We start from the raw sequence: 10,562 nt of genomic DNA, 5'->3' as shown, positions 1-10,562 counted from the left end.
GAGCCTTTTAAAGGGACCCGGTGATGAATGTGGGAATGAAAAACATTGTTGCACATTTTGTTTGGAAATTTGACGCAATGTTTATGGTGGCTGAGTAAGCTGGTGAGTAGCAATTAAGACGCAGCCGCAAAACCTGATTTTGCAGTTGTGAGGAGGAAGTTTGTTCGTAATAGCAGAAATTATTTCGGAGACAGTAGTGGAAAAAAAAAATTAACCATCATTCTCTTAGGACAAGTGTCCTGCTGTTAACGGCGCCACTGAAACTACTCCAGGAATCTAATTTGGTAGAATTCTCCCTTTATTAGTGTGAATGGACAGGACAGAGTAAGAATTACAGTTAAGGTGTTAATGAGATGACTTCGAGGGAAGGTGGACGCCTTGGCGCAACGATCAGAAGAGTAAGCTGAGTTTTTAAGGATTAGCTTGCTACAGCGTATACTTAGCAAACATTTGCCCGTCCTTGGTGTACAGAGTTTTCTTCATATTGAAGAGCGCATACTTTGTATTTTTTACATATTTTTATTTCTGTGTTCGTTCAGTACCGTGTGTTCGTTCAGTACCGGTCGACAAAATAGATATGTCGTGACACCTATTCCATGTCGCCCAAGCTGTATGTTTCAAGAAGAAAAAAGACTCGCGCGGCGGTCTTGTCCACAGCGTTGTCCAGTCTACTGGGTAAGATATATATTAGCTTCGCGTTATGGTCAACACGCGTATCTACTTTTGCACGTGGTTTCTGATATCCTTAAAAGCTTTCTTTTTTTAACTTTGATGGCAACTTGCAAAGAAATGTGTTAATTTCTTTGTAGAGAGTAGTCTTTATAAATATAACTTCGCCTGAATCATATGGAGTATATCAGAAAAAGTGTTTCTGTTGGCCTTGAGCAGGTGCCAAGCCGAAGGTTTTCTTCGACACCGTTCAGTATGCTCAGAATCGCTTCATCACGATATAGCCGAAGTCATGTGTACCTAAACACAATTGCGAGAGCTCACAGCGCACATAATTTATTGGTATAGATTCCAGGGAGCCAATAAGGCGGGCATTATGTGCACCAAGACCAGATGCTTCGAATTAATGCCGCCTCTATCGAATGCGCGCTGTTGTGCCCCCCGTGAGTGTTTATCTGACCCTGCGTTTCATCAAGGCTAATCAGGTCGTTCCCGGTAAATGCAAGTGTAATAGCGATTGCATCAATATAACTAAAATTGCACATCAAAGCTTAGAATTCCCGCGTTTGATTCTTGCTTGAGAGCGGAAAATATTTAGCGGGAAGAGGGAATTTTGTGAAGGCTGCTCGTGGTCATTAAAACCGCGTAGCCGAAAAATTTCCCGCGGGCTTTCGCGAAATTGTTTAAGGCTACAAAAGTGTGAACACAATAGCACAATATGTAGAACCAGCCGAGCACAGAAATTAGACACATGTATACTACTGCCGGCGCGAATCGGGGAATTTCCAGCTCCATGCCGCCGCTTACAGCTCTCTCTCTCTTTATATATAAAAAATTAAACTGCGTGTCCTCCTTCGGCAGACAATAAGTAGGCCACTGCAGCGCAAATAAGTGCTGATTACAATATGGGCAGTGATTTGAATAGTGTTGTAAATAATTTCTTTAGGAATGGTTTGACCTGTTGGCCGTATACATCTTATAGCTTGCAGTAATATGACTCCCTGCCGCTCAGTTGTTGTAGGCGCAAAATAACACAAAACTGCCTGCCCTCTTTCTGTGCATAAATAGGTCATGCCAGCCGATATCAGTGATTAGAACAGTCGGGACGGGCAGCGGTAGCCCTTCAGCGCCACGTTCTCACTGGAATTGGGAGCCAGTGTTTTGTCCAAAGGGCAAAAAGAAATGTCCTCGTCTGGGGAGTTAATACAAAACGTGTGTTCATTATCATACCTGAAGGAAGGCAGTCCGCAGCGTATCCGCGTCTACCGTAACGGAAGCTGAGCTGCGCGACAAATATGTTCGCTGCCTCTTGCGGTTTGATCGAGACAGGTTTGGTAAGCGTTCGCGCCTTTGTTGATGTTATACGTCGTGCCGCTCAAGTAGGCGCTCGAGGACCACCGTGGATGATTATTTTCCATCGTCGTGAGAAACTTCCGTCCTTTTCTCAGCAACGATGAATACGCGCATACATTCCCAAAGAAAGTGCAACTTGTTTCCCTTACGTAACCGCACTCAACCGTGCATACTTGTTCTTCTGAAGAGTGGAATGGCACGATAATAAGTGACATTTTACGGACAGCAGCATGCCGGCAGGATAATTTTGCGTTGCCGAATTTGGCGTCTGCCGAGCCGAGGAGACGTGGAGTGCCGCAGCTGTCATCGCAGCGTTTTGTTTGCGTCAACAGCGGAGGGGCGTTTCCTGCGGCGTCGGCCGATGCTCTGTCGGGAGGATGGCCCGTCCTTGGGGATGTGCCACCCGAGGCGCAGCGACATGCTCAAGGTCGTCGTCCACAAAGACACAATGACCACCGGAAGGGATAATTCTCACCTGCCGGCCGGCCACGAAACGGTTCGGCTGGCGGCAGAAAGTGAACCTTGAAATCCAGTTTGTGCGTCGCGAGGGGCAGCCTCCTTGCCCGCTGACCCAATTCAGGGAGCCGGGTCAGTACCGCGTTTATAAGAGCCCCGACGACGGTCATTGCTCCAGAGGCTATGCTCCTCGACAGTCGTGCCTGGGTCTTGTGGACGGTTCTCGCGGCCGCGGCCGCGGAGCCGTACCTGGGGACTCGCATCGGAAAACTCAACACGCACTTCCACGGAGTCTCCGGAGAGCTTTACGCCGTGGACGACACGACGCTCTACCTTAAGGACTTTCATTACGACGGCACCGGACCAGGTGGGCGGCTGAGTGATTATGTTGTGACACCCATGCTGATGTGTGCGCGACAGTGTTCGATCGGTGGTCAAGAGCCGCACTACCGAGCAATACCTCGCCGTCAACCTACCTCGCCATCTGGAGGAACGCGGAAGTGCGGCTTCCGCGCGCTGCCCTAACGACGTTTACGTGCGCAGTAGCGTGGCCTGGCGGATGCCTGCTTTGCTGCATTTCAAGCTGCACTGCAGGGAAGGCTCGAGTGTGTGCACATGCTGACGCCTTCACTGTGTGAGAAAACGCGCACAGTGGAAGCGCCGCTTGAAGCCGGAGCTCGGGCCTGCCCTTGAGCCATCAACGCAGTATATCATATTTGAAGGTCTCCTCCTCCATCTGCACGCAATGCTTCCTCTCTTCCTCCGGTTATACAGCTTTAACTTCATATTCACTGATTATTTGCCACGCTGCCTCCACTACGGCGTCCCTTATAGCCTGCATCGCTTTAGGCTGTTAAACCCCATAGAAAGAAGCCAAATCTCTTTTCCGCGCAGATGCCTACTTCTGGGCAGGCTCCACCACGCGTCCGGACCACACGGGTTTCATCATCCCCGACGAGAAGGGCAGGTAGGAGGTGTTAAACGTCATTTCGCTGGGCGGCCTATATCAGCAGCGTTGCTCTTCTACTGCAGGACCACGCCCTTGGGCGCCTACCACGGCCAAGACCTGATCCTCAAGCTACCGGCTGGCCAAACAATAAGCAAGATACGCTGGTTTGCAGTCTGGTGTCGCAAGTTCAGAGTAAGCGCAATAATCGAAGTGCCTTCTGGCATTGCAGTGTCTTTGCCCACGGTGCTTCACGGCACTGAATTAAACCGCGGCTTTGCCACACGCAGGCCAACTTCGGCGATCTGATCATCCCACGCAACCTGGAGGTGCCCAAGCCAGCCGTGCTCAAGGCTCTGCCGACCTGGGACCACGGCGTGTCCTCCGGCCGCGTCTCGCTCGTGGACTCGCAGACATTCCTGGTGCCCGACTTCAAGTACGACGGCCTCGGGCCTGGTGAGCGGCGTCCCTGATGTGTACGAACCGAGTGAATAAAAGCGCTTGAACCATGTGAGCGTGTGCTTGTCTGTCCAGCCGCCTACTGGTGGGTGTCCAAGGGCCCCAAGCAGCACCGCGGCGGCACGCGGCTGCTCGACGAGAATGGCAGGTAAGTGGTTGCATAGGGAACCTGCTCGCGTGAACCGCCTTGGCGCACCTTCTCGCAGCGACGCGCCCCTGGCACCCGCCACGGGCAAGACGGTCTTCATTTCGCTGCCGGACGGGATGAGCGCCTACGACTTTGATCGATTTGGCGTCTGGTGCGACGCGGCGCAAGTGGATTTCGGCAGCATCTCCATTCCCCACAACGTTCGCGTCCCACCGTCACCGCGCCAGCTGGCTCTGGCGCAGGCTGAGGCACAGCAGCGGGCTGTCGTGCCGCGCGTACAGCAGCTCCAGCCCACCGTGGCCCCTGTGAAATCTGCGAGCAGGAGTGGGAGCAGGTCCCCTAGGGGACTCAACTGTGAAGTGTTGCACGAGCCACTGGGCCTGGAACTGCGCTGGGTGCTGGACCGCGACCAGGCGGTCATGCAGTTGGTCGGTCGTGTGCGTCAGGGCGAGTATATGTCCTTCGGTCTGAGCAAGGACGACACCAAGTCACGTATGCTGGATGCGGACGCTGTTGTCACCTGGATTGACAGGAACGGTCGAGGGCACGCCGTAGACTACTATTTGTCCAGCAAAGAACAGGTAGGGGAATTTTCGAGTCTCTCGAGACATGTAAGTTTCATGCTCGGCTTTCACAGTGTGTAGGAAGTCGTGGAAGCTGCCCAGACAACAAAATCGGCCATGGGGCGTCGAACAGTGTAACGATGCTGGACGCAGCGGTGATTAATGGCTACCAGATGGTCACCTTCCGCAGGCCTCAGGCAGCTCGTAAGTGCGCTGTCCGCAGTTTGTTGGGCTCTCTTGACCCCTGGTTATTTGTTCAGAGGATCCCAACTACGATCAGCACATCTACTCAGATGGTCCACAAGCAGTCATGTGGGCAGTCGGTCCGGTCAACGATCATTCCGACGCATCCTACCACGCTGTCCACAACCAAGGTTTGTATTGAATTCCACAGGAAAGTTGCGGGTGCTAACAAGTGCACCCACAACTGTCCAGGGGACGTATTTTTGGACTTCGCTCGCCAGCCAGCCTGGAACTGCCCGGCTCCGGACGAAGATGCCACAGAGAGTAATGCAGCGCATGAGGAATCGGCGCCTACGGAAGACGCGTGGCGGATCCCTCCAGTGGTGTGCCCAGCCGATGGTGTTTTCCAGATGCAGATTGGCCCCGCGGGAGGCCGCAAAGGCTATCAGGCGGTGACGGGCCAGGTGGGCTGGGGCATCGCCTGGTACGTCAACGGTGTCCTCATACCGGAGCTCTGGGTGGAGCGCGGCAAGACGTACACATTCGTGGTTGAGGGAGGCAACGATCCCGAGAACACTGCCAAGAACCACCCCCTGTATATTACATCAGACTCTGGCGGTGGCTATGAGCATAAGTCGGTCGCCGAACGCAAGGCTGAGCACGTCTATGCGGGCGTTGGTCGCCACAAAAACGGAAGACCTTATCCAACGGCTGGTGAGTTAACACTACGACATTGTTTTTTCGTGTTCATTACCTCAAGGAGGTGCCCGTATCGCCCTTCGGCTGCAAAAGCCTCTGGGAACACTTGTCCTGCATTTCGTCTCTTTATCGTGTTATCGCGAAGATGTCATGACAGTTCCAGCGGCCACAGGTGTATTTCAGCTTCAGCCAAAAAGTTGTGGCGAAGTGTCTCACGAATGTTTTGAACTCAGCTTGCCGCGGTAGCGCGACGCTGGCGCATTTTGCTCTTACCGTTTTGTTTTCCACTAAATGATACACTTATCGTGAAATTCAACACATTAATTCATGCCAGGCCCAGCTGTGGCTGAATAAATGGCACCAGAAGCTAGTGTTAGTTTAGCCTACCATCAGCTGTCATGCATGCTGTAATCAGGGCGTTACTGTGCCGTGAACGGCAGCGGTGTTAAACTAGTTCCACTTGTTGGGGCAGTGCGCCTGTGCGGGGGAATTCCCTCGGTCGCACCCGGGATGCCGAGGGCGGACGTCATGTCGCGTATGCGGTCTCGCGCGCCGCACACGCAGGCGGTGAGCAAGGAGAGAAGCCGTAGTGTTCAAATAATAAAATAATCAAGCTGCTGCGGGTTACATGTCGCACTACTAACGCGGTTGGTGACGTTAACGAGGTCAAAGTAATGTAGCTCTAGAAAAATCTGCAGTCCTTGCACAGATCAGCTTGCGTGGTGGCAAGTTAGTTTGGCATTTCTGTGTGCCATACACTTGAGCCTGTATGTCCCTTCTCCTGTGCGGCGTAAATTCATACAATGATGTTGATTACACGTGGTGAAAGAAGGCGATAAGTCTGACATAAAATCACATCGCTTGGTCTTTCGCCATCGTGATGACCATTGCTCAGCGGACGCTGCATTCTTAAGGAAGAGCCTTGCCTCAGGCATCTTCAGTGCGGCTTGTTTTAAATAATTTGGTTTACAGGAAAGGAAAGGCGCAGTATCTGTCACACTTTTTCCGCGCAACTAAACCGCTCCGTAAGCGAACGGAGGAAGGTGAAAGGGAAAACAGAAAGACAGAAGAGATGCCGTAGTGGAGGGCTACGGAGTAATTGCAACCACTTGAGGATCTTTAACGTGAAATGACATCGCATATCACACGAACGCCTCTGTTTCTCCTCCAGCGAAACGCAGCTTATTTTTGCCTGATTGAGTGTCTTCGAGTTTCGTTACCGTAAGTGGGATTTTTGCGTCATTCCAGTCGAAGTGAAACCATCATCGATCGCGCAGGTCGGTGTTCTCATCTATGTAACGAAATGCATGCGTGTGCGCTTTCCTCGCCTCTCATGCGGCTGGCCATCGGGGGGAGCACATGTATATGTGACAACGTGACCTGGTACCGCAGTGGGACGCCTGTGCGAGTGGCAGCTTCCCTTGGGCGAACAGCCGGACCGGTACTCCAGTTTCGAGCAGTTCCAGCAGCGGCTGAAGCTACAGTGCCGCTCCGGGTCGCCCGCCTACCTGCGTTGGACGCCAGACCGCAACACTCCCGACCTTGTCTACTACCAGGTACGCCTCGTCTTCGCCCTCCATTGCAATGCACGTTATTCGCGAAAAAAGCTCCACTGCCTAACGATAGCGCTCCTCTTTAAGCTAGTTGCAGGCCAAAGTTGTTCATTAATCAAACACGGCGAAACACCAAATACGGAGTTGGCTGGCCATATATGGTGCTTCGTTCGCTTTTGCTCCGCGTTCTTTCAAACAGTGGCGCGTACGAGGCGGGCACGCGCTTTCGTCGATCGGCTACTCTCCAAACACAGGGAAAAGCTGGAGCTTCTACCTCCATCTCATTGAAAAGTTGTAAACCTTTGAAAGTGATTCTCGCGGTACTTAAGAGGCGAGGTTTGTGGCACTTGTGCCAGGCAAGAGAATGCTACAGTACTAAAAATTTGCTATTTCATTTGGAATCGTACGGATGTTTACGAGGCATCAAAACAATTTCTTCGGTGTAAATTGCAATATTTTGTGTCGGAGAGTTATATAAACAAACTAAAGGAGCAAAACAAAATTATCTCGCCTTTTAAACGATTTTTAAAAGAGGATAGCACGGACAAAACAGGACTTTGCTGCTTTGAGTTCAACGATTTCTGCCTCCTTTACGGCTGAAAGACGGAGGTTCTAAATCCCTGAAACCGTCCTTCAGTCCAGCGGTGAGACGTGCGGGCATAAGCATGCCTTACCTGTATGGTGCAATGGTAAAAAAAAAAAAAAAAAGCGACAGTCGCAAAAAAAAAAAAAAGTAACAACCAAATTGTAACAAACTTTTAAGTGGTTCTTATACTTAAGTAGAGGGACAAAATACTCGGAAATATTTTATTTCGAAAAATGGGGGTGCGCTCTGGACTCGGGGACAATTACTCATGTGTAAATGCGAACCTGCAGATAGGCACACGAGTAGTGCGCCTGTGATTTAGCATCTCTAAGCACGGCAGCGAATTGGCTATGAAGCGCAGCGAAAAGACATTAACTTTTGCGACGCAGTGCTACACCCACCGACACCTGGGCTGGAAGATCCACGTGGTGGACTCGTGCACGCCCACCAACTCCACCGGCCGCCGCGGTACCGGCTGAAGAGCTGCAATAAACCCGTCCCATTCCCCAACCTGGGCTGCCTTATCTGCATGGGTGCGTAGTGCCTGCCGACCCGTTCGGAAAGGGCCGCACGCCCGAAGTTTATCGAACGCGTACACACGCCCGGAAACCTGCAGCGAATTCAGGAGGTCGCGAGTTCTCCTACAATTGGCCAAATTTGTCACGGAAGCTGGGGGTGCAGAAAGGCACACATATGCTCTTCTGAGTGGTATGCGAGAAGTCGCCAGTTATCTCCAATTAACGAGAGGCGCGTTCAACAAGAAGCTGAGCGTTATCGGCTGAAAGACGGTCCCGTACGCGAGCTTTTCGATCGAAGTGTGTTTTACTGTGTGCGTTGTGAATACACGAGGAAGAGCAAACGAGCTACCTTGGGCAGCCGACTCTTTCCTCTTCATCGACCGGCTGGAAATCACCACAACCACCTGTGGACAGTGTGTGTCGTAGCGATTTGCAGAAGATCGAGCGGTACCGTCATGAAATACCTCTCGACGATCCCCAGTGCGGTGTTCGATCAGCGCTCGATGTTCACTTTAGGAGCTGCCGATGCGAGGAGCTCCTCTCAGCTGGCGCCGCGCCATCTCGGGGAAGAGCGTTCAGTTGTGATCGACCCAGGGGACTAGGTCGTCGCCGCTGTTGCAGGCCTCCACCGCTGTCGCTATGGCATTGTGGCAAACGTCATAGGGTTCGACGAAGCTTTAACAGGGGCTGAATGGCGGCAAACACACAACTTGAAGTGACTGTACAAGCGTGGGCACCAAACGCGAATGAGCGGCGCACGTGGGATGAGCGCGAGTCATCCCGCGTGTGCTGTCGTTCGAGTTAGCTCTTTCAGGAGCTTCATAATTGCAAATGATTACCCATGTAGTACAGTGTGAGCGGACGTCCTACAAGTAGCTCTAGCTCAATCTAAAACTATTCTCTCAACACAGTTAAAGATTTCTTGTGAGTTTTGTCTTCGTGCATGAGTTTGCGACGGAGTTATCTCGAAGCGCATTATAAGCTCCTTTTGCAGGGGAGGTTTAAGCTGGAGCCTTTGCTCAGGAACCGCGATAATATTTTATGATTAAACTCTAGGTGTTTTTTAGATATGGTTTACCTCGCCGTTGATGCTCTTCGCCCCAGTACTGCGGTTGCCAAGCTGAGTGTCTATCAGAACGAAATGCAAAAAAAAGGTGGAAACCTCTCGTGCACGGCCGTAAGTATAGGAGCATTCCACGAAGACATAATGAATCCGTCTATTCGCTCTATTTAACAATGAAGGTTTTCTTCTATGAGCCATGGTTTGGTGTCGCGAGGGTTATTTGATACACAGCTCTGTGTGGTGTTTCCTGTGTAAGCGTTCGAAAATCCATATAGAGTATCGTGAGATGATGTCTTGATCTGAGGAATCCAAGAGTGGGGGTTAGCGCAAGTCGTAAATATACGCTCGGTATGTTCTGCTCCAATGACGTCCTGAGGGAGATCCGTTGTCTTCCCGTCGTACCGTATAGTGGTTTCGCCTCCTGCGCGCACGCATTGGCGTATATGTGGCAAGTGCATGTGGTCACTGTGCGTGTGCTGCCGGCTTCTGGTAAGTCGGTATACGTCTATGCAAGTATGTTCCCGCTATGCTAAATGCTTCTCTTGAAGTATTAGGAAGAAATTAGAGCTCAACACAGGCGCATACTCTTTGTAGCAAGTCTTCCCAACCTAGAATATGACTAGGTAAGGTTGGCTGACCAGTGTAATGATTTTGGTGAATTTGGAAACTTTCTAACAGACACAAGTTACAAAGCAACGCGTGCGTTCAGTTTCGATGAGACGCCGTAATACAGCCCGGCAGCTGTGGGAACATGCAAAGAATCATCTTCAACTCGCCTAATCCGGTTCACATGGCTTATAAACATAAAACACATGGCTTATATGAACATAAAAGAGCCGATCAAGCTGCTATCATTGGTTCACATGTGGACTTGCAGGATGACAGAGGCCTGGGGTGAGGCTAAATAGTTTTTCGTCGTTTCCATCGCGAGCCGTTCATGTCCCGATCGAACCTCAGAGCAGTTTCGTGCTGTTTAGTGGCCTGTGCTCTTCTTCTGAAATTGCGGTGGCTATTGTGTATATCTCTCTAGCAATCAAGAAGTAATGGGTCGCTGTGGTTATTACACCTTTTGTGCTGTAACTATCGGGCAATTTCACAGCTGGTTTAAAATATTGGCGACCTGCATGCATGCGGCGCCTATGATGTTACTTAACTGGCCGACTAAGGAGGTTTGCAAAGAAAGCGTTTGCGAGAGGGCTGTGCATGCCTTTTGTTTTCTGGGAAAGAAACTGTAGTAAAGCTGAGTGCTGCAGCTTAACACCTTTTTGTTTCTCTATTTACTTTTCCTCCTAATATTGTACTGAGCAGAGTTACCGATGGAAAGGAGGTTAGGGATTCCCAACAAGCTGCTGTGAGCCGATTCGGC

At 51.0% G+C, this 10,562-nt stretch overlaps 1 protein-coding gene across 1 annotated transcript; it reads left to right on the top strand.

Moving 5' to 3' along the window:
* The first annotated feature begins 2,661 nt into the window (after positions 1-2,661).
* Positions 2,662-8,116, top strand: LOC146206348 (protein Skeletor, isoforms B/C-like). The gene is made up of 11 exons (XM_084587014.1): positions 2,662-2,845; positions 3,373-3,445; positions 3,511-3,619; positions 3,715-3,880; positions 3,959-4,031; positions 4,090-4,612; positions 4,669-4,798; positions 4,855-4,968; positions 5,030-5,491; positions 6,869-7,032; positions 8,005-8,116. Exons 1-11 carry the CDS (start codon positions 2,662-2,664, stop codon positions 8,092-8,094), a joined length of 2,088 nt encoding a protein of 695 aa, XP_084443140.1. The 3' UTR covers positions 8,095-8,116.
* Positions 8,117-10,562: the final 2,446 nt, after the last annotated feature.

The sequence above is a fragment of the Amblyomma maculatum genome, chromosome 1, assembly GCF_055883805.1.
Source record: "Amblyomma maculatum isolate TAMU_Amacu chromosome 1, ASM5588380v1, whole genome shotgun sequence".
Classification (NCBI taxonomy): domain Eukaryota; kingdom Metazoa; phylum Arthropoda; class Arachnida; order Ixodida; family Ixodidae; genus Amblyomma; species Amblyomma maculatum.
This window is presented reverse-complemented; position numbering and strand designations above follow the sequence as displayed.